The sequence below is a fragment of the Heptranchias perlo genome, chromosome 32 (genome assembly GCF_035084215.1).
Source record: "Heptranchias perlo isolate sHepPer1 chromosome 32, sHepPer1.hap1, whole genome shotgun sequence".
Lineage (NCBI taxonomy): Eukaryota > Metazoa > Chordata > Chondrichthyes > Hexanchiformes > Hexanchidae > Heptranchias > Heptranchias perlo.
This window is the reverse complement of record NC_090356.1, coordinates 24,377,900-24,402,707: the sequence shown is the minus strand read 5'-3', so window position 1 is coordinate 24,402,707 and position 24,808 is coordinate 24,377,900. Positions and strand designations below refer to the sequence as shown.

General features: G+C 38.2%; 1 protein-coding gene across 4 annotated transcripts in view; it reads right to left on the bottom strand.

Moving 5' to 3' along the window:
• mtor (mechanistic target of rapamycin kinase) overlaps positions 1–24,808 on the bottom strand; it is a 265,629-nt gene that overhangs the window by 111,511 nt on the left and 129,310 nt on the right. For 2 of the 4 annotated variants that reach the window (XM_067970643.1, XM_067970644.1), the window contains exons 29-31: positions 15,076–15,165; positions 10,069–10,144; positions 4,337–4,476 (exon numbers count right to left, since the gene is read on the bottom strand). In XM_067970643.1, the coding sequence (XP_067826744.1) occupies positions 4,337–4,476; positions 10,069–10,144; positions 15,076–15,165 (306 nt within the window). The remainder of the gene's footprint in view (positions 1–4,336; positions 4,477–10,068; positions 10,145–15,075; positions 15,166–24,808) is intronic. The other 2 variants (XM_067970645.1, XM_067970646.1) reach the window with 1 other exon arrangement.

Here is a 24,808-nt window from a genome sequence, read left to right as displayed (position 1 = left end):
GGAGATAGAGGAGCAAATTTGTAGGCAAATTGCAGAAAGATGCAAGAACTTTAGAGTCGTTATAATGGGGGACTTCAACTATCCTAATATAGACTGGGAAAATAACAGTGTAAAGGGCAAAGAGGAGGAGGAATTCCACAAAATGTGTACAAGAGAATTTTCTTGATCAGTATGTTTCCAGTCCAACGAGGAAGGAAGCAATGCTGGATCTAGTTCTGGGAAATGAAGTGGGACAAGCATTTGGGAAACAGTGATCACAATATTAGGTTTAGAGTAGTTATGGAAAAGGACAAGGAAAAATCAAATGTGAAAATACTCAGTTGCAGGAGGCCTAATTTTAGTGAGTTGTAAAGGGGTCTGATTCAGGTGGATTGGTATCAAAGATTGGCAGGTAAAACAGTAAATGAGCAATGGGAGGCCTTCAAAGAGGAGATAATTTGGGTATAGAGTAGAGACATTCCCATGAGGAGGAAAGGAAGAGCATTCAAAGCTGGAGCTCCCTGGATGACTAAAGATATAGAGATCAAAATTAAACAGAAAAATAAAGCTTATGATAAACAGCAGGTTCATAATTCAGTAGAGAACCAAGCTGAATACAAAAGGTACAGGGGAGAACTGAAAAAGAAATCAAGAGGGGCAAAGACAGTGTATGAAAATAGATTAGCAGGTGACATAAAAGGGAACCGAAAAGTCTTTTGTAAACATATAAATAAAAGGGTTGTCACAGGAAGATTTGTGTCCGCAGGGACTAAAAAGGAGATCTTCTTGTGGAGGCAGAGGGTGTGGCTGAGGTACTAAATGAGTACTTTGCATGTGTCTTCACAAAAGAAGAGGATGCTGCCAATGTCACAGTAAAGGAGGGGGTAGTAGAGAAATTAGACAGGATAAAAGTAGACAAAGAGAAGGTACTTGAAAGTTTGGCAGAGCTCAAAGTAGAAAAATCACTCGGTCCAGATGGGATGCATCCTAAGTTGCTGAGGGAAGTAAGGGTGAAAATTGCGGAGACTCTGGCCACAATCACCCAATCCTCTTCAGATGTGGGAATGGTGTCAGAGGACTGCGAATGTTACACCCTGTTCAAAAAAAGAGAAGGAAAAACCCGGCAACTATAGGCCAGTCAGCCTAACATCAGTGGTGGAGAAACTTTTTGAGTCAATAATCCAGGACAAAATTTAACTGGCATTTGGAAAAATATGGGTTAATAAATGAAAGCCAGTATGGATGTGTTACGGGCAAATTATGTTTGACTAACTTGATTGAGTTCTTTGATGAAGTAACAGAAAGGGTTGATGAGGGTAGTGCGGTTGATGTTACGTATATGGACTAGGAGTTTGATAAAGTACAACATAATAGACTTGTTAGCAAAATTGAAGTCCATGGGATTAAAGGGGCAGTGGCTGCGTAAATACGAAATTGCCTAAGGGGACAGGAAGTAGAGAGTCATGGTGAATGGTTGTTTTTCAGACTGGAGGGAAGTGTGCAGTGATGTTCCCCAGGAATCGGTGGTGGGACCACTGCACTTTTTGATATATATTAATGATCTGGACTCGGGTATAGGGCATAATTTCAAAGTCTGCTAAACCTTTATAAAACAGTGGTTAGGCCCCAGCTGGCGTAGTGTGTCCAATTCTGGGCACCACACTTTAGGAAGGATGTCAAGGCCTCGAGAGGGTGCAGAGGAGATTTACTAGAATGGTACCAGGGATGAAAGACTTTAGTTATGTGGAGAGACTAGAGAAACTGGGGTTGTTCTCCTTAGAGCAGAGAAGGTTAAGGAAAGATTTGATAGAGGTGTTCAAAATCATGAAGGGTTTTGATAGAGTAAATCAGGAGAAACTATTTCCAGTGGTAGAAGGGCTGGTAACCAGAGGACACAGATTAAGGTAATTGGCAAAAGAACCAGAGGCAACTTGCGGAAAACATTTTTTTACACAGAGACTTACGATGATCTGGAAATCACTGTCTGAAAGGGCGGTGGAAGCAGATTCAATAATAACTTTCAAAAGGGAATTGGATAAATACTTGAAGGGGAAAAATTTAAAGGGCTATGGGGAAAGAGTAGAGGAGTGGGACTAATTTGATAGCTCTTTCAAAGACCCGGTACAGGTGCAATGGGCCGAATGGCCTCATTCTGTGCTGTATGATTCTATGTGGACAAGTTAAAAGCCATAATTTTTCTACTGGGTCAAGTGTCCACACTGGTGTCCTAGTTGAGAGAGACAAGTCATTACATGTATGAAAGCAGATGGAGGGTCTGCATGGTGGAATTTCTCATATAACTACTGAAGCCTACTTTACATATATAAAAACTGAAAGCATCCCTCCGCCCTCTTATCTCTGGCTGGAAGGTCAGCTGGTGACCTGGCTCCAAGCCTCTGCCTGTGTTGCTCCATAGCTGGCCACTAGGAACTGCATAAGAGTGAGCCAGAGCAGCTTTTCATGTCTGAGGAGAAGCACTTCCCTCACAATGGCACATCTAAGAAAGGAACTCATTGTGAGGACAATCATAGTGCACAGTAGAATTCTACAACCTTATAGCACAGGAAGTTGTAAATACAAACACTGTGTGCTGCCCCAGAACGGTTTTCTTCAATATTAATACAACATAAATACCTAAAATGTTTCCTCATGCTGCCTGTAAATTGCAGGACCCAAATTTCATTTGTTCCTCTTCTCCTTTCACAGTCCCCACTCCCCAACAAAAATCATAAGCTACATCTGCCTGCTTTTCCATTTTAAGGCTCCAATCAATAATACCCTTTATCTGCGAGGGGAGATGAATAAAACACAGACTTCTCTGCAGTTCTCGACATAGACATTGCTCTCTTTTCAGTTGCTGTAAATAGTCAGTCTTCTGCTGAATCAAATAGCAGAGTGTTCAATCTCAGTGTTGGCTAGTGCCTTTCCTTTCACACATATTGAATTTCAGTGTGTGTTAGTACCTTAACAGCTACATTGTCTGGCCAAACTAACCATAGGGAAGTGTCATGTTTCAGGATTTTTTGGACTATTTTTCCATTAAGGATATGGAAAAAGAGTTACTTTAAATGTAGTTACGATGCTAATAGGCTATCCTTGATGCTGTTCCCTCATAGACCATAAATAATAAGCAATTTGATGGCTTGTCTCTGTAACTGACAAACACCTCACACCCATTGTGTTGGTGGACTATGAATGATCAGCAATAAAACAGAATATCAGACACCTAAAAATCAGACTAGCTTTCACAACAGAAGGGACAGTTGAGGCAAAGAGGGCCAGGAAAGGCAGGCTCAAAAAATCAGGATGCAGAAGTCAAGCAAGATGATCCATGGGAGTATGGGTAACGTTGCCTTTTCATTATTTTCATGTTATGATGCAGAAATAGACTGTATCAATTGAACTAAGTGAATCTGCTTATAAGTATTGCTTTGTACATTCACCTTACTGTGGAATAAAGCAGCTTAATTATTTGAACCAAGCCTCATTTCACCTAATAGTAACTTGATCCACCTTTGGAGAGATTGAAGATATACACATGCATAAGAGACAAATATCCATTGAAGGTCACAAGGAGGTTCCATTGTTATGCCTCTGGGTCCTGCTATCATATAAGTAGATACAGATCAGTGTGAGTCGACTGCCATAATATAAGCCACTCAGACTGCTGATGAAAGGATCTATTGTAAACAATTTTACAACACCAAGTTATAGTCCAGCAATTTTATTTTAAATTCACAAGCTTTCGGAGGCTTCCCCCTTCCTCAGGTGAACGATGTGAAAGGATCTATGGCAGACCCGAATTTATAACAAAAGGCAATTATTGCCCTTTCAGGCAATACAGAAGTGATCAGTCAAGATGATCTGGTGTATCAGAGGCTTTAATTTCCAATTACCGTTATCCCTTTATTTCAAATGGAAAATCAGATGTTAAAATAATGACGACTGGAGACTCTAGCTGCAGGAATCTGAAGCAAATTAAGGAATTTGGGTTCATTCTCTTTGGGAAAATGGTAACTTCAAGGTAATTTTTTCAAAATTATGAAAGGAATTGACAAAACTAATCTAGAAAAAGCATTCTCTGTGGCAAAAGGTTCAGATACAAAGTGACAGAAGTTGAAAATTAGTAAGTTAGAACTAACAAGGGAAGTCAAGTGGAACTTTTTTTTTTAAACAAAGATTAATAGTTTTGTGGAACAAGTTAGCAAGAAAGGCCACTTAAGCAGGCAGTACATTTAGGTTCAAAAGACACTGGTTTGAGTGGTACGATGAGAAAACAGCTGGGTGGGGTTGGCATCAATCAAAAAGGGATAAATGTTATGGATCTACTGAGCTTTTCTTGTTCCAAAGAACTCACCATTCACCAAGTGCCTCCAAGCAGCGCATTCGTCCAAGGACCAGCTCTGGGTCATCCTTGTTCATGTCCATCTTCTTGTCGTATGCAACCAAAGCATCTTCCCATTCATGAAGCTTCTCATACCATGTTGCTTGGATCTCCTATAAAACATGCCCCAAAATTTACACAATAAAAAAAGTGTAGTTTACAGTACATTCTTCAGGTGATTATCCTCCAAAACATTTGTGCGCTAATATTTTCACATTTTACCCATTATATATTGCAAATTTGGCATTCCCTTAGAAGGGGAAATACATTTTACAAGTGTAGAAGCCTCATTTAGGACCTATTTGTTTCTCTCATGGATTTCAATGATCATAAAATTTATGCCCTGATGAAACCCCAAGCTAAGTTCTGATATCAGACTCGTGCATAAGCCCAGGATTGTACCATTTCAGAGCACAAACTTGTATAGATATCAGAATGCCAGGGAAAGCTGTTGTATACCAGTAACAGATCACAAAACCTTCTGGACAAATGAGTAACATTTGTGGCAATTAAGCCCCTAACCCCTCTCACACAGAGTTTATCACCATACTGTAATTCCTGGATAAACAACTTCAACTAGGATGCTTACAAAAATATTTTAAAAGTTGAATTTTCACTTTTCTCATGCTGCAAACCGCCTGAGGAAGGGGAAAGCCCCCGAAAGCTTGTGGGATTAAAAATAAAATCGTTGGACTATAACTTGGTGTTGTAAAATTGTTTACAAAAGAAAAATGTGTTAAACCTCCCATTTCACAAACTGGAATGTTTTTATACATCTTCCTGCTTGTTTATACAAAAGTAGTTTATCTGAAGTACCTCCTACTGAGAACATGGGCGACACATATTGTCTTTCCCAGCACAGGGACCACTAGCTGTTCGCAGCTAATTTACAATGATGTCATGTGTTACCAAACCCAATGATGTAATGTATGTTCAAAAAGATTTGGCTCACCCAATTGGGTGTAAAATTTCCCTTCAACTTCAAAAGAGGATGTTTAATTACACAATGCATTCCCTACAGACTCAATAGTGACCATTTGCCACACAACAGTGACTGTACTTCAAATGTAATTCATTGGTTGCAAAGTATTTTGGGACATCTTGAGCATAAGGTGCTATAAATATGCAAGTTTTTTCTTAAATGTCCTCACTGCATTCTCTGCAACCGACACATACTGGTCAGTGTTAATGGGGTGTTCCCAGAGTGAAGTGCACAGGGCTCCAGAAGCTCAAATCTTGCCAAATTAAAAACAAAAATTGGACTCCTGATCCATGACCATACCAAATTCAGTTAATTTACTTTAGTGCTGCTTCTGGTGGTATAAGAGCTGCGCATTGGGAGCCAGTAGCACTTCTATGGCATTAGATCAATAAAAAAGCAGCTTCTGATAATACCCCAATAACACCGACGTAGCTGCGGAAGTGTGATTTTAATAATTCCTCTACAGTAAACTTGGTAGCGTGGCTGCTAAACAGATTGGCCACTCTGGCTGTGGGTTTCACATGAATACAATACTGGTAATGTGGCAGTGTTTAATGCATAATTATTATAAGGAGATATGATAGGAATGAGGAAAGGGCCATTCAGCTCTTCAAGATAGCCAGTTGTTTAGGGAATGAAAAAACCACCACACTGGAATCATGCAGTTTGCCTTTGGGTATTGGAACCCTTCCAAGAGCTATTGCACTTTAACAAGCTCCAGAGCGGGATGTGAGGCAATTCAACAATATAGCGTGGCCAAAGGACCTTTCAGTTAGGGTCTCCTTCATTTATTAATCTGCCAGCGGCAACTTTCTTGTTACAAACGCTGTCTGATGACCTGCAGAATTATGGCATAAAAGTAATCCTTTTTTCTTTCATGAATTCCATTTAATGGATGATGAGTTTGCTTTTTAAACTTTGCAGAGCCAACATGCGAACATATCATGTTTTAAGACCATCTGACACTACCCTATGATGACATCACACCTGCTCTACCCCACTCACTGAGTGAAGAAGTGAAATGGCCTAACTACAGGTCAATCTTGTGTGACTTTCTGTGTAAAAAAAATACAATAGGTGGTGAGGTTATGCTTGTCAAGATGGTTTTGATTTCTGTGTTGAATGTTATAGCTCCAATGGAATCTGATGCCTGGGGAGAAGAGTTTGTTATTACCATATTCTTTAACTCTCACCAATCAGTATTTGATTTTAGGCTGTGACAAATTTACCACACAATATAAAGGACAAAATATCTCTACAGTGAAATACTATGAATGTTGGGTGTTGATTTATACAGCTGTCTCAGGTAGTTATTTTAATAATTACATTTGCACCGTGTGAGTGGAAAGTTATATATAGCCCCAAGTTCTGGGGTCACCAAAAAGGACAGCAACTGTGTGCTGTCAAAAAGAATAACAGATGGCCATAACATTCAAACCACCTTACATCAGCACCGGTATACCAAACAATGGAAGATGGAACAATAGTTTAAAAAGAGTAGCAGTGTAGGGTGAGTGCATTGCAATATGCACACCATCTTAGGCTGAGCCAGACTGTTTGCAACCTCCGCCTCCTATTTGGCCTTGAGATGAGCTTCTGACTTCATATGCTACACAAAGACTGCCTACTTCCATGTTTGTAATATCGCTGCCTCTACCCCATCTCAGCCAATATGCTGCTGAAATCCACATCCGTGCCTTTGTCACTCCAGACTCAATTGCTCCAATGCTTTCCTGGCCAGCCTCCCAACCTAAATTTTCCATAAACTTCAGTTGTGTCCTAGCCTGCTCCAAGTCCCGTAACTCATGTGCTCACTGTCTTACACTGGGTAAGTCACTGCCTCACGCAAAACACGGAGAATGCTATTCTTCATGTTGAGAAGTGGGAGAAGAAAACAAAACACAAGGCTTATGTCACAAGAAGCATACATCATTCACTGTGCTGAGTCCTACACTAAAGTTCCCTTTTAATTACATCAAGTTGGTTGACAAAACTATGTATTTGACATGGATGTGTAATAGCAACAGAATTAGCAAACAGCGAAGCCCAATAGCCCTTAAGGACAGTTGAAGGGTCATATTACTGGCCATAGAACCTAGAGAATCATTATAGGTATCCACTCTGCCATCCTCAAATAAAATTGATGAATTAACTATCCCAACTTTGTTATTTACTAGCAAAGGACTCCAGCGCCTTCAATTTCCTAAGTGTAGTAGTATGACGATACCGCATGGGTGCTTACTTATACCATGACCTCAGCACACAGATATCCTCAAATGAGAAATATGATCCTTATAAAAACAGACACAATCCATCTTTGACTGGTTCCTGACTGCAGCCAATGGCCACGAGGCAGGTGATGAGGTTTTTCAAACCTCATTTGGAAAGTGTTAAAAAGGATCACAAACTATTATTTTTTTTAAATTTCAGAAACCCAATTAGTTGGAGAATGAGCAACTGTTAGTAAAACTTGTTTTTTTTTAGTAATTGTAATTTTCCTGCTGAAGTCTGCATGTTCCCTGATTTATTCCGTCACTCTTCCAGTACTGAATTTCCTTTACCATCCTTCTATAAGGATGGTACTTCGTAAAATTCTAATGGTGATTTTTTCTTTTTGTAAGCGTTCATTTAAATATCTGAGGCCTGAAGACATTTTCACATTCTAAGAAACAGATGGCTCTCCCATCATATTCTGTAAGGATATACTGCAATATGAAGTGGCAGGTTCCACAGAATACAATTGGAACCAGTAAAGTAGCCATGAGATATAATCAATGCGTTTGTGCCACAAAGAAAATGCACCATTCCAACTCAGTGCAAAAATATCAACATGGCAATTTCTCTTTTAATTGACTTTTTAAAAAAAAAAGAATGTTCTGTTACGCAATACTGAACTCTAGCCATGTTAAAAGAGAAATTATGGACAGATATAGGTGAAGACATTCAAGTGAGGAATGGTGCAGCTGTACAGATGCACCTCTGGAGTGTCTGCAACAGGCAGGGAAGGCTGCAGATACATTCACTATCTGTTCCAAATATTTTGAACCTGTCCCTTGGTACAATTATATTGGACTATGGTTCTGTGAGGAGTTAAGTTCATTATTAGGATCATTCTAGAACCAGACCTGCTTCTCTGTTTGCTGGAACTCTTAAATGATAGGAGGAGTTGAATCATTTTTTTTAATGTCACTAAAAGTAATGCTGAATAGATTTTTTTTTTAAAAATGCTAGTAATCTGAAATAAAAATAAAAATGCTACAAACACACAGCATGTCTATCAGCATCTGAAAAGAGAAAAAAACAAACAGATTACTGTTTCTAGTGTTTTCAGATGCTGACAGATGTGCTGTGCATTTCCAGTATTTTGTTTTTATTTAACATGCAGTAACCTGGTACATAACACATTGGACTGGTCTCTATTCATGTTTTGACATTGGAAACATTCATTTTTGGGGGGGTGGGGGAGGAAGTCAGGGGATGGGAGTTTACTTGAAAACACAGGGTTCAATTCTGTTTAGCAACAATGGGATTTTATGGAATGCTTCTTCAAATTGTCAATTGCAGAATTTGAGAGAAGAATTTGGGCAGTTCAGAACAAATAGCAGAAATCTGCATTATGGCAGGTCAGTGCCATAATGATGAAGGTGATTTTAAAAAGTTTTGGGTGCTTTAGCTTAAAAAAAATGATATTTCTATAATATAATCTATAATAATAACACCCTTCAATTTTTCTCATTGTGATTGTGCCAGCAGTTCACTGAAATCAATGGGTAACCCTTGAATGGTAACACCTGATATTCTCCTTCCAGTGGATGGCACTATTACTTCCAACAATAGGATCAGACTGCCTGTTATTCCTGTTTGCTCCAGAAGTGGCGCTATAACTTCTCTCAGCTTGTTATAACAAAAAAGGCACACCATTTCCTTTGACTAACGGTGAGCAAGACCACAGCGATTGATTAGTAATCTTTAAATAGTCTTAAACCTGGAGCAATGTTACCACACATAGCCCAAGACACATAATTGCATCAAGCCTTGTTTTACAAGTTTAAAAGTCCTTCATGATCTGCAGCAGCTGTATCAAAATAGAAGGGCTGGTAAAAGCATGGCTGTTGAGTTTCATTCCAGATTACATAGATCCTAAAACTTTCTTCATTATGGACAATGAGAAATATGCCAACACTGCTTCATATTGTCAGGGAAACACAAAATGCAAAGTACTGCACAGTCAGTAAGTGAAGAGATTTGGCAGCAGTAGTGTAAAATTGCTGCCGACAGATAAGTGCCAGAAATTCTACTCCAGTGCGGCCAAAAGTCCATTAGTCATATTTTCCCGTTCTAGGACTTTGGCAGCAGGTTGCTACTGTACCTACACAGATTTGTGTATAGTATTTACAGGGCGCACTATGAATTGAAGAATATATTACGAATGGAGCTCTTGGGTCAAACAGTGCGTTATTAATATAGTTACTCACTAACTTCTTGTAGAGGGCTTCAATCCCTTTCTCAAGGGGCACTCTCAGAAGTGCTGGAACATGGAGGGGTGAGCATGGAGGACCTACACCTGCAACTCCCGACACAGTGAGCCCCAGATTTGAATCATGCCACTGTGGGCAGTTGCCAAGTGAAGATCTGACACTTGCACACAGGAAGAAAAAAGATTTTAGGATAAACTTAAATATTTTTGACATTCTTATCACAGCAAAGTATTGAGAGTACTTACCAGCTCCCCATAGTGTTTCATGGCATATTCCAGGACCCCAGCAGCTGCCTCCGGCTGCTGTAGTTTGTTGTTTATGCTGTCAATGAAATGAAAACATTTAGTTCAATTCCAATCTAGTAACATCAGAGAAAGTATACTAATCTAAAAAGACTGAACGGATAAAAGGAAAGGAAAGAAATGGAAAAGAAACAGGAAAAAATATTATATATTTATCATGTCCTCAGGATGTCCCAAAGTGGTTCGCATCTAAAGAATTACTTTTGAAGTGTAATCACTGTTACTCGTGAACAAATATGGACGCCTGAATTTCATTAACACTTGAGACAGAATAGTCACACAGTCACACAATAGTTCAAGCAGTGCCTTTCATTTGCTCCTATTTGGAGGCATGAATTGAACTTGCAACCTCAGATATGGTTGTGATGGGTTTCTGAATTTCTCTTCAGCTTCACAACAGCAGTGGCAAGCTAGTCATTTCAAGTAATTGGGTCTAACTCTTCCACCAATATAAACAAATCTTTAAACTGAACTAAAACAGTCCTCATTTCCAAACAATGCATCTAAAAATTAGTTAATGATCACAACTCCACTTGACATTAAGAAGTAACTGACTGCACCGGACATAGCAAAGGCTATAGGCCCTTACAGCATCCCAGTTGTAGTACTAAAGACTTGTGCACCAAGGCTTGCCACTGTTTAAGCCAAGCTGTTCCAGTACAGCTAATGACACTGGTATTTACCTGTCAGTGTAAAAGATTGCCCAGTCAGACATTTCCCTGCACAATCTGGGTCCACCATCATTTTCTGCCAACTTAATTGAAAGGATTTGGTTCTTCTCAAAGTGGGGCACTTGGCAAGGGATGTAATGCAGAACTTGGTATTTTAGCCGCACCTTAAGCCGAGAAACATTTGGCCTCTGATTTACATTGTAAATGTCAACTTGAATAAATTCGAGCCTTTTTGACAGGAATCTCACCACTGTCAATGGTGATGAGTATGAATCTATTACTGCTCAATCAATAAATGCCTCATTGGTACCAGTTAAAAGTAAAGAATAACATTTATTAATGACACCCATTTGAGTGTAAAATTTCAGCTAATCACTTTTGTTTCTCATACAAGCTTCAGCAAACCATGAGCGTCCACGCTTATGACTCGTCTGGATGTAGCAATGTTCTGTTTTACTGAGGAACATGGCTACACTTCAGGTAATTCCAGCCTGTCCTTTGCAAACAGACTTCCTCTACTCACAACTGACAAGTTATTTCAGTACAAGCTACAATTATTGAGCTTCTCTGACTTGGTTTGGCCTCTCAAGAGATTGTGGACAGTGTAATGTAGAGATTAGAGGGAGAAAGGATGAGGGACTGAGGTCGGTAGGGGAAAACCAGGCAGGCAGACGGAAATACAGAAAGAATGAATATGAGAGAAAGAAGTAAGAACACAATCTTTGCTGGCTCAGAGTCAAAATCAACTTAATGATTATGACTTATTAACATTGCACCATGACTTATCAATGCTAGTGAGATATTTATATCCCATAAATATTCAGGTATACAGGTGAGTACATATAGAAATCACTTAAAAAAAAATATAATCTGCCAAGTTTAGGAAACCACATGTATTAAACTTCACAACAGTTTCTCCACAGGGTCTGTAAAGGTATACTGTTAAGAATATTGCCAGAATTTTACTGTATTTGAAATATCATTTTGTCACAATTATATGCAAAGGCCCATTAAAATAAAACAGATTTTGAGAGCATCAATGGTAACCTGTACCTAGGCTGACCAAACCACATTCGGATCACGAAGGGTACCTCTTTGCCATTGTGACAAAAAGATAGATTTTTGTCCAGTTTCTGTTAGTACCAATTTCTTTGCATCCAGTCATTGTACATAAGCAGTTATTACAAATCAAAGTTTTTGATACATATGCTGCAAAGTTTGAGGGAAGGAACTAAGTTAACTTTGAACAGATACAGGTGGTGTGATCTGCTCAGTTTAATGCATAACAGACAATTATTCTGAATACAATTATAAGCTATAAAAAAAAAATCAAACATGCTGCAACAACAGGTGAAAGGGCATTTAAACAGCTGGACCCGATCAATGAGCTGAATAGGGTTATCAAAATGTAGTCAAACCGATTATAAGCATCATAAGAAAAAAATATTGTAGACTAGTCAGAAAAGATTCTAAGAGAAAGGCTATGTTTATATAAGTTATCTATAAAAGAACATACGGTAAGTTACCTAATATTAACAGATAACTATATCATTGTTACACTATTCACCTGTTCATTTTTTATTTTACAAATTGACTTGATATCTTCATCTTGAAAGTAAGGTCCGATGTGATGCGTTACCAGTGATGTGAGTTGTCGTGCAGGCATAAGATGGTCCAGTACCTTACAGCCATTACTAGAGCTTGCTGTTCATTTTTCTGGACGAATTAACAAAAGCTTACCAAGATCTCAAGGAAAGGATATACACTTTCAAGAGGCATAGGGCTTTGGATACAAGATACAAGATACAAGAATCAAAATAATCTAGGGTAAGATGATTTCAAAAGACTCAACGACATAACAACTCAAATGGGAACATATGCACTGACATTTTCCCTTGGATACCTTCAAGTTCCTGTCACATCATCTATGGGATGGTGAAGATATTGGGGAATTCATTGTAGAATCGCCCTCAAAACCATGGTGTTCCTAAATCCCACTAGACTGGATATCCCCATCCTGTCCCCTAATGCCAATACAGATGTCTAACGAGATGAAACAATAAGGATAATGGAATTTATTTTAAAAAAAATATACAAGTCACACTTTGACAATTTAGGATTCCCATAAGATACCTTCACAGAAACGTCTTCATGTGACACATCACCTTTACCCCAAATTTAATAGGCTTAATTTCTCAAACACCCTTCTCGCCAGCTCTACCCATACAAATTCCAACTCATGAAGAAGTCCACAGTCCATATCCTAAGCTGTACACCCTGTTGTCAACTTCAACGATCCCCAAACGCATGAAATCCTCATTCAAATCGCCTCAAGTTCCTCCACGATGTCACTCAACCCTACGTCTTCTCCAGTCCTATGTCCCAGCACACACCTCCGTTCTTCTGACTTGTCTCTCCTCCCTCTTCTCCAGCATTGATGGCAGATCCTTCAGTTATTTTGCCCCTGCACTCTGCAATTCTCTTGCTAAATCCCTACTTTTAAAAACCTCAAAACTTACTTTTTTGACTGCCATCAAACTGTCCCCAACTGTCCACTGGACATTGTCCTGGAATGCCTCATTATGTGAAAGGGCTAAATAAATGCAAGTGATTGTTGTAGACACAAAATTAGTCAATTTATAGCAGATACCACAATCTCCATCACTTTATTATGGATTTAATGACTTTTTGCAATCTAATTTCTTCAATACCTGTGCTTCTGTCAATGTGATTAGAAGGTTCTCGCTTATTATCTCTGCAAACATGAGAGCATTGTCTAGTCAACAGAGCTTTGCAGAGTGAATGGGCTGCTCTATGAACAAACTTTGTTTGCCAACATTGTATCGCTTCACTTTTTAAGCTTCTGGGTACACTGGAGAAAACCATGGCACTCAGACCGATCCTGAATAACATACTGCTGACACAGTCCATTCCTGTCAAGTTAATAACTTGTTACCCTGCTTCCTTCTTCAGATCCAGTAATAGCTGGTGACAATTTACAGCAGTCCAGTCATACATAAAACAGTAAATTAGAGCAAGTCCTTGAACCAAGAGATTCAAGGCACAGGTTCAAAAAAATAAACATGTAGGAAAAAACATGTGTTTAGTAGGTTAGAGATGTCTGTGGCTTTTCACTATGAATGCTAATGTAGGTGAAACGTGTTATTCTAAGCTTTTAATCCTATTTAGGAACTTTCAGTTAGTAGGATTTTACATTAATATAAATATTTTATTGCAGGAAAATCGGTATCTGTGAGGAAAACACTCGCTCTCTTTTCTGTTTTCCCAAATCTTCATGCATCAGGCATAGCCAGATGAGCAGACAGGCATTCTGCTCTCATGTTCCCACCAATGCCACGCTGCACTGGCTACCAGAATATACTCGAGCAATTTGGGTTCAAATCTTCTTCAGATCTTCCCTTCCTTGTTTAATATCATCCTATAGCAGCACAGGCTTGAGTGAAGGATGGCAGACACAAACCAATATTCCATCGTTTTGTGACACAGTACATGGAAACTACACTTCGCTGCCATATTCCTTCTTAAATTTTATTTTGTGTAAACAGGGCCACAAAAACAGTGAAACTAAAGAAACTTTGAAAAACAGTGATGGAAATGTTTTTGATCACTTTATCAAATACTTATCAAGAATTCAACTATTATTGATTTCCTAGAATATATACTAACTATATTATTCCTCCAGGAATCAATTGTGGATTATAGTAACTAAATTTTCAGATTTTACATCTTGGGCTAGATTTTTCACTGACCATTATAAACCTATGGAAAAACCATAAGTATTAAGCACATGGAATTCACCAGCCAGCTACATCCTCCGTGACACCTGCTGCCAGTCAGGATCCCATATTCCTATCTCCACTGCAAATATTAAAGATAAAACTACCTTCATAAATTAGAAAAATAGCAGATAAATATGACTAAGAATCTTATCTAGGAATTCCCTACCTAACACCACTGACAGCACCATCAACACTAGGGCTGCAGCAGTTCAAAGAGAAGGTCCTGCACCACCTTCTCAGTGTAACTAGGGATGGGCAATAATTGCAGCCTTGCCAGGATTGCCCATATCCAGGGAACAATTATAAAAAAAATTCTTGGGCTTCAAATGACAAATTATAAACTGCTTGAGCTTTGCTCTCAAGAATGGAGAGGAACACAAGAACTACTTGAGGAAATTACTGCCTTATTATCCATGAGCATCTAGTGCTCTTGATTTAATTCAGTGAACATTTAAAACAAAAATGGAGGCTTCACCTACAGTTTCGCTGATGGGCACATCTGGGTTCCACCTGACCACTGTTGCCGTCTCCAAGTCCCTCCAGATGGAAAAAGATATGAAAATGTGTCACTAAAAAACCACAACAAAACATTTGCTTGTCAACTTCTTTGAACGTTCTGGTCAACCACATTTCTTACTTAAACAAGCATACGTTTTTGATCAGTGAGGCATTATACCAAATGAACAGGTTGTTTGTCAAGAAATCCTTCAAACATGTCCACGAGGAGAAATAATGACTTCTACTTAAGACTATAACATTTGATGTCAACTTGAAAGCATTTCCTTTCAACTATCAAAGTTGAGCAGACCAAATGGGACATTTTGTTGCCTTTGCAGGGTATGTCTTTTAGAAAATAACCCAATTGTTTCATTGCCGTAAGGTGGATCAATGCGCATTTACTGGGATCTGATTTTCCACTTTTTAATAGGAAAACAAAGAAAAAGTGTGGACAAATGCAAAAAACCATCAATAAAATGCACTTAAATAAACAGCAAGATCTTTTCAGTTTCTGTGAAATAGTCCACAATTAAATGTTGAGATTGTTAAAGCATGTGAAAGTTTTCATTCCTTTCCCTGTTGAACAGTACTCCAAGTGAGAAGTATAAAAAATGCGACACTAGCACTCGATTTTTTAAATGCTTATTGTTTCTGCCCACTGTCGTCTTGCATTACAAAAGGTGAACCTTTTTAAAGATTTCTAAAATTTTCTGTGCGATTATGCATGTGCCCTTTATCACAGTGAAGAGAAAAGTGAAAAATGGAACAGTTTTTCCACTCTGTCTCCTGAGGCAGCATTAAGAATCTCATTACTCAAGCTGAGGAACAGCATGGCTTAGCTGAAATGTAAGTGCCCCTACAACGGTCAAAGTATCTTAAAACTCTACCTTCAGAAAGAGCAGGCTCAATGGGCCAAATGGTCCACTTCTGTTGCTATCAACAGGTGGTGGTGGTTGGAGTCCATGATAGAAACAATGATCAGGGGCACATTTTACAGTATCTGAATAAATCAAATTCCATGTTTATTACAACGGATTTTTACCAGTGTTTTGGGGATTGCGTTAGTGATTCCTCCTTCCCCCCTCCCCCCGCCCCCCTCCCATAAAAATCACAAATCAGTGGTCTTAACAATCATACTTGGCGTGCCGACAGAGCTGGCTGGAAGAGCCAAAAGGCCTTTTCTTGCTCCAGAATTAATGTTCTTAAATGTGAAAGTACGAAAAAAACATTTAGACTCCTTACTCCCATGTACTTATTTTATACAGCAGATAATTTTAAATAACTTCTTACAGAAGTTAACCATCATCCCATTACAGCACCAAATTATAGTCACACAAATAGATTATAAGGAAACTCTGAACACACTATGTACTACATATAGTCCACAGTGTTTTACAAGGGAGTTAAGACATGATAGAGGTAAAAAGAGGGAAGGTTCAGGCAATCTCATAAACCGAACAAGTGATTGATCACCATTATCTAAACCTAGAGTTACATCTTTGAAGCCCGTTCCTGCCTTTTATTCCATATAATACCCACATAATTGAAGTTTGTGGAGTTTGTTGTTGTGTAGATAGCAACAGTCACATGCAAATCAACAATATCTCTGTATACACTTGGCATTCAGATGGTGTTAAGATCACAGGAGCAAAAGGTTTGCATAATCATTAAATCCTCAAATGCAACATTGCTATACATAATAATTCACTGTTTTATAGAGATATAATACTCCTGCATTATTTAATGTAACTCAACAGTCCAGATGATTATAATGAACTATTTGAGCTCTGCTCTACTAAACTAAGATGATTGAACTCAGAATAGTTAGTGCTGTGGTTAAAATGCATTACTGGGATAGGAACATTAGGAACAGGAGTAGACTTTTCAGTCCATCAGGCACGCTCTGCCATTCACCTAGATCATCGCTAATATGGACATAGCTCTGTGTCCCATTGCAATTTCTGCTCCGATTTACACTATATATTGTCCCTCCTAACTTAGTCATCTGCAAACTTGGATATACAACTCTCTATTCCTTCATCTAAGTCATTAATACATATGATGAAAAGTTGAGGCCCCAGGTCAGGTCTGCAAGGAACACCACTTGTCACATCCTGCTAATCCTCACTCTGTCTCCTACCTCCCAACCAATTTCCAACCCAAGTCAAAAGGCTACCTCCAATTCAGTACGCTTCCCATTTACGTATTTGTGCCATGCCCAAATTATCTGCCGCATCTGCCTGCACAACATTGACTACACTTACAAGTAAAAAGGTCATGATACGTTTTGGGACTTCTTTCAAGTTCTTTCTTACTTTCACAAAACAAATAGGTACAAAACCCCTAAAATGGGCAGTGTCACGTTTTATACAATAAAAAAAAATCGATCTTAAATTTTAATGAAGCCACTTTTTGGTTCCACCAAATACAATAGGTTTTACAAAATTCCCCAAGGTTGCCCTGGAAATCAACTCGCTAGCAGTTACATACAAAGATACTCATTTCATCATGATAGAAGGCCCAAAGCAGACCAAGAATCTGGAGGCAACAAATTGGACATTACCAGTTGGGAACATATTGGTGAAAAGTAAATTCAACAATATAAAAAGGTAAATTCAATGTCACTGACATCCATTCTGAAAAAATAATGCTCTAGGACAGTCCTGATGACAAAGATATCCTTCAACCCAGTTTTTAATCTATCCATATAAATGTAAGTAATAAGGCCATCAACTCTCCCCAGATCCTCTCCACCCCAAATTTATACTCACAGATACAAGAAAGATAATTATGTAACTCGTAACTGTACCTCCTTATTTCAAATCCATAAGTCAGAACACTGACAAGATAATTGTAGCCCTGCAATGCCTTCATGACAACTAAGAATTGTGGGAGTAAACCCCAATTCTCATCTAAAGAATTTGAAAACAATGTTGAGTGGTTTAGTAGGAAAATTCTATTCCAGGTTGCTGTTGCCTGTGTACCTTTTAACCTTTGCTGGCATAACCTGTAAACCTACTTGTATTCAAATTTTTTGCTCCTTACTTTTTCTGGCTCATTTAAAGTAGCTCACATAATTCCAAAACAAACTCAGTTTTTTTCAAATGCAGCATCAGACAAAATTGACATTAAATAATGTGCTACTTTTCTGTACTTAAAGGGATTGGTATTCATTGGTAAGCAAGACGAGCCCCATCGGGTGTGCCATCAATTGGTAAGACATTCATCTCTGGGTCAGAAAGCTCGGAGATCAAACCCCACACCAGCCTTGAGCACTTGACACTTCAGCGAAGAATTGTCGGAGGTCCCATTCTCCAGCTGAAACATTAAACCGAGGTCCCATTTGCCTGTTCCAGTGCTTCCGGTGGATGTTAAGATCCCATAGTGTTCTGTAAAGAAGAGCAGGGAGTTCTCCTGGTGCCCTGGCCAACATTGCTTTCTCAACCAACACCATAAAAACAAAACAGATTAATTGGTCATTCGTCTCATTTTATGTTTGTGGGATATTGTGATTGCACATTGCCTATACAGTTCCTTCCTCAGTATTGCTTATTTCAAATGATCTGATAAATGAACTTTTTGTTTAGTGCTGTATTATTTACGTTGCTTAATTCAAATTAGTGGATAGGTGAAATTGGTTTAGTGCAAAAAACAACTGAATTATCAGGAATGGACTGTATAACACTCACTGCACTCCAAAGTAATTCATTGAGTTAATTGTTTTTAGATGTGATAATGTGATAAGCTTCTCTTTAAATCAAGTTCTATCATTTTTGTTGCAATGACATCCTGTGACAAGCTGCCCAATGACATGTTCTACACTGTGTTGTGCGTCTGAGAAACAAGAAAAATAGCTTGACACTTTTTTATGAAAATGGTGCACCTTTAAGTTTGGTTTCTAAGAATTGCTCAAAACATCTCAGCTGTTCTTGAAAACCAAGAAAGGGAGAAAATTATAGGTAGATTACAATATATACTGAACATGAAGGAAATCTAAGATAACATAGCTCAACTTTTCCTCCAGCACAGGGGATGTTGAAGTGTAGCCAATTTTATTTTTAAAAAAGATAGCCCTTTTTGAAACCCTAAACTGATGTAACCTTGGAGAAATCAGTGTGGCTGTAGGATTTTAAACAGTCGGTAATTTATACAAATACCAGTTAATCAGTCTTACTGCCACAGGAGTTAAAAGGTCACTGAAAAAAGTTTCAAATAAGTAAAGTTCTCTTCCATCCCAACCTCAGTAAAGTCTGTTCTCTGCAAAACACTGACCAAAATGCAGTTTTGAGGCAGGTGAACTCTGCAAGTACTTACTGCGGTTTGCCCAATAATTTAATCTCTCGTGTCCATAATGTTTTTTTTATCATTTATCTCTTGGAATATTTTCTACAAGCAACTCATTTGTGATTTTTTGTTTGTGCATGTAAAAACAAAATCTATCAAACCCTTGTTAGCTGCAAGATTAGGTTCTGCAGGCAACTTGTGCTTGTACTTTATTTCCCCACTGAAATCAAGTATAAGAGTAGATGGCCTGGGACAAGAAGCATTTTTGTTCATATTTCTATCATGGCCAGAAATGGTAACATAATGGACATGCATATACTTTTAATTTTTTCCCTCCTTTTATGAAAAGATTCAACCTATTTTCCTGTCTTAAAAAAGATAAATGCATTTATATAATTCATTGAAACTAATGCAGAGGGGCAAATATTGGGGATAAACACATCAGTGATTTAAAAAGTGTTATAAAGTGTTTAACTCAATAGTACAACTCAATAGTACAACATGTTAGTGTGCGGACTCCCTACCACAAACAACACAGATTCAAATCTATAATTTACTACGAGTTCCCATCCCTGACTGAACAGGACAAAGAACAGATGGAACCCTTGCACACGTCCCTGACCAGCCAATTCCAGAGCAGCATGAGGCAGGAAGGGAGGTCTGGGAGCAGATCACATACTCTCATCCACAGAGGGTAAATAACATGGGGAGACCAAAAAAAGACCAAGAAGAAAAAATACCTTGCAAAGGGAGTCTCAAACAACAAAAATACACTCAACAAGTTGCAAACCTGCAAGAGCCATTTTCCTGTTCTTCCATGATGTGTCAAAAAAGGTGCGTGCATAGAGATAGAGGAGAAGTAAACTCAAAACACGTAGCATAGGTTACATCTGTCTGCAGACATTCTTAACTCTATAGGTGAGAGCATGCAAGGGTGTCTGAATTTTCAGTCAGCATGAACTCTAGCTACTAACTACTTTGTATTATATTTCTACCCTACAATGATAGAGTTGTGTAACTGGTATGTGCAGTAATAAGTTAAAGATGCCATGTGCATTGCTGAAACACTTATTGTCAGAGAAAGTTATCCATAAGTAAAATCTTGCATTTCAGTTCAATTTGAGGTTTTAAAACCATTGCTTTAAACAGTGAAACAAACTGCAAGAGTAAAACACAGTCTCTTTACACTAGGTTGTATCTGTTCTGTACTTACTACAGATGATGAAGCTGATGTTATAATGACATTTAATGCAAGTTAATTGTTAAAACAACAATAAGCAGAGACTGGGATAAAAACCTCAAGTCTGGTCAGAACTCTTGACAGAACAGACTAGCTCTTGTCTCTCGTTGGTAAAAGATCAATGTTTTATCCATGTTCCAAAGAGGAAACCAGATGTCTGTGTCGTGCCCCTGGTTTATCAGCTATAGACCGGCTGTAGTCTGGAATCCCTGCACAGCATGCTGCAACACAGCTCCACACACTAATTTGCAGCACACTTACAATTTACCACATTCTTCACATTGGTTCCCAAATTATACTGCAATTTTTTTCTTTAAGGTTAGATATTCATTTTTAAAATTGTAGTGATTTTAGATATTTCATGAAGCAAAAGGTTATGAAAAAGGAAAAATATAATCTTGTATATTTGAGCTGTGCAAACTTCATTCATTCCTTTTATTTTGGGAGTTGGACTCACAGCTGGCCTCATATTGCAGATATGATTGGGATGGGCAGATCTAACACAAACCAAACCCTGAAGAGTTGAACACTGAAAATTGTTTCTACTGTAGAATATATAAATTAATAAGATAGACTGCATTTGTATAGCATGTAATCATAGCTCATAGAAATGTTGCAAAGCACTTCACATATAATGAATTACTTTTAAGTGCAGTGATTGTTATGTGGCCAAACATGACAGCCATTTTGCAAACAAAACCTAACAAACAGCAATGAGATGAATGACTAATTTATTTTTGGTGATAACGCCTGAGGGAGGAATATCAGCCAGGCACCGGGAGAACGCCTTGCTCCTCTTCAAAATAAAAAATACCACAGGGTTCTTTAAAATCCACCTCAACCACTGGAACAGGCAGGCAAGGCCTTGATCTAATGGCTCACTCCAAGATCGGCACACTGACAAAAACAGAATGTGTGTGTCTTTGGTTCTATATGCTTTTACATAGCTACGGTACATTCTTAATAATAACATCAGCCAACTGTGTCTCCAGGGCGCCGTTCCAAAATTTCCTTTAGTCCATAGCTAGACAATACACATGGCTGGCTGCATTGCAAATAGCTCTCATCAAATTATTCAATGTTAATGTATTTTTGCTGTGTTGTAACTATGTCCAGCTACCCAAAAGGCAGCCTACTGTTTGTTTATTTTCTATGAATTAATTTTGGTAATGAGTCGAAAAATGTAATTTCCAACTGTTATAAGATGTTAAAACCAATCTAGTTGAAATGTGTAAACACCAGTGCGAGGAGCCATGATTCCTCGACTATCAACCTCGTTGCTTATGGAAACATCAGTTTGTTGAGATTCAATTTGTTACAGACAATATTCAAAGATGCTATTTATACTTCAAAGGGATCCAACATATAAATATTAGACTTTGTAGCCACTCTTTTTCTATTTATTATGGTTCTAGACAAGAAAAGGGATGGAGAAAGCGCTGTAAGCAGTGACCTTAAATAGGTACCATCAGATATTGTGCCTTTCTAAGAGCATTCCAAGAAAAGCCAGAAGAACTTCAGACTCTATTTTAAAATTGTCAATCCAATTTGAGTTGAATTATTGTAGATTTGATGGTTGTAACATATAGCATAATGCCCATATCTTTTTGTTTCTGTGCATTATATTAATGGTAAATAAATCTGACTAGCAGTTTTAGCCTGCACAAAGTCGTCTCATATTATGGTACTTTTTAATTATCGGAAGTAATAAGGGATGAATTGGACGCATCCTCCTGTAATTTACAGTGATTGGAATAAAGTACAGAAGAGAATAAAGATGTATGTTTTGGTTCATGAGGGAATTCAGTCTGCTTGTCAACATTTTTACACAGGAAAAAGGTGTTGGGAAAATGCCCAACTGTACTTGCTACACATGAAGGGAAGGTGAATGAGAAGACTGACTAATGCTGGCTTTAAATTTTGGTTATTAATTTAGGTTCTAGCAAATCACTATACTTGCATACCTGTTAGAGATTTATCTTGCTCAAAAAAGGTAATTAATTACTCAAACTCGTGACTAGTGCATTAGTTAGAGCATTTCAAGAATGGGAGATGCTTAACTACTTGGCTTATTGGTAACAGTATCACCTGTCAGAAAGTTGTTGGTTCAAGCCCCGCTCTAGACACTTAAGCACATAATCCGGGCTGACACTGCAATGCAGTACTGGGGGAGCGCTGCACGGTCAGTGGTGCCATCTTTTGGGTGAGATGTTAAAACAAGGCCCTGTTTTCCTGCTCAGGCAGACATAAAAGATCCCATGGCACTATTCAAAGAAGAGCAGGGGCGTTCTCCCAGCATCCTGGCCAACACTTATCCCTCAACCGCTAAAACAGATTATATGGTCATTTATCTTGTTGCTGCTTGAGGGACCTTACTCTGCGCAACTTGGCTGCCACGTTTGTCTACTTTACATTGTGGCTGCACACCAAAAGTACTCCTTCGGCTGTGAAACACTGGGAGGACATGAAAGATACAACATAAATATAAATTCTTTCTTTACTTTCGGTGAGTTACTAAAATTTTTAATTCATTGCAATTAGGATTAATATCAGCAAATGTCTGAAAAATCTGCAAGTCTCCATTTAACGCAACACGACTCTTCACAATTCTGACAGGAGCATAAGTTTTTATAAAATATCTTCATATGAAAATGATATCAGTAAGATATTTTTCTGACATAAATAAGCATTGACTGATTGAGCAATTAAAAAAAAACAAAATGTGAATTACTGTATTTCCGCTTCTGGGTCACATCTCTTTTCAGAGTACTGTATTTCCTTGACTGAAACCATCTGATTTATACCTATTTCACACAATGCTACTTAACTAAAAGGGAAACAAGTGTAAGTCTGAGGCTCACTTTCATACCATTCAGACAAAGGAAGGTAAACCAAAGCCTAGCCTAAATGATGAGCATATTTGGTTGTAAAATCTAAATCATCTTTTTCTTTAAAATATCTTACACATCATCAAAAAATTACTTTAAAATGTCAATAGTTTGAAATTCAAATAAAAAAACAAAATGCTTAAAATTACATTTACACTGAACATCTTCCAATGATCTCAATCTATCTAAATATTGAAATGTGGGCCATAAAAACAATTTCCATTTTTTATGGATCAACAGTGCACAAAAACCTAATGCTAAATAGCATGGAACACAGAAAGAACAACATATAAGGCATAACATAAGATTTATGTCCATATATTTATTGTAAAATTCAAATCCCTTTTTTTTGGCTATGATACAAAAATATATAATCCAGTTCACAAAGAGATCAAACTGAGATATAAATGACTGGTCATTAGCTATCACAGGCAGTAAGCCTAACACGCCTCCATCAACAAGAGCTGTATGCTCCAGGACAAGTAGGAACCTAATCCATGATTCTAATTAATTTTAAAAAGTAGTTTATTTACATTTTACTATCTCAAGTCTTTGTTTTAGACAGAGCTATCAATAGTAAGGAAATGTTAGCAGTGATGTTTTACGATCAGAACGGGTGTGGTTGCACTGCTATTTTCATGTTGATATGAAGTGGTTATGGTAGCAGCTTAACTCAGGTAGCAGGCCCTATCTGACACTAAAGTGCATTAAACCCAAACGGCAAGAACTCCTCCATGAAGTTTACACCAACTACGCTGTAACTCCGGTCCCATGCACAACCACATTTCAAAAGCTCGGGCAGTTCACTGGACCTCAGGGCAACATTCAAAACTTTGACTGCAGCGAGCTGAGATGTGCACATGCAATGACATCCATTCTTGGTGCACCTGTTGCCAGTTATCCTAACGTTATTCCACACAATAAACAGGTCTGGCAACTCTGCATTAGTGGATAGGGATGTCAGGTCATTAACTGCAGCATAACTACAGCCTAAGAGTGATGAAGCTTCCATCTGAACATATGGAGCTATGTATTTTTAAGAGTTGCATACCTTAAAATGTCACATTTTAAATCAAAATGAGTGCCCATCACTGCTAATGAGTGGCCTAAATTCAACAGCTCAACTTGGAAGAGCGAGCAAGACAGAAAAGGTTAGAGCATAAATGAGAGAAAGGTCATCGTGGAAACTATTAGCGAGTTCATAAATGTATTATTTTCAAAAATTGCACTAAATTTAGGATAAAAGTACAAATATAAACAGTACAGCTTTCAATGGGAGAAAACGGGAAATAACTGGTTTTA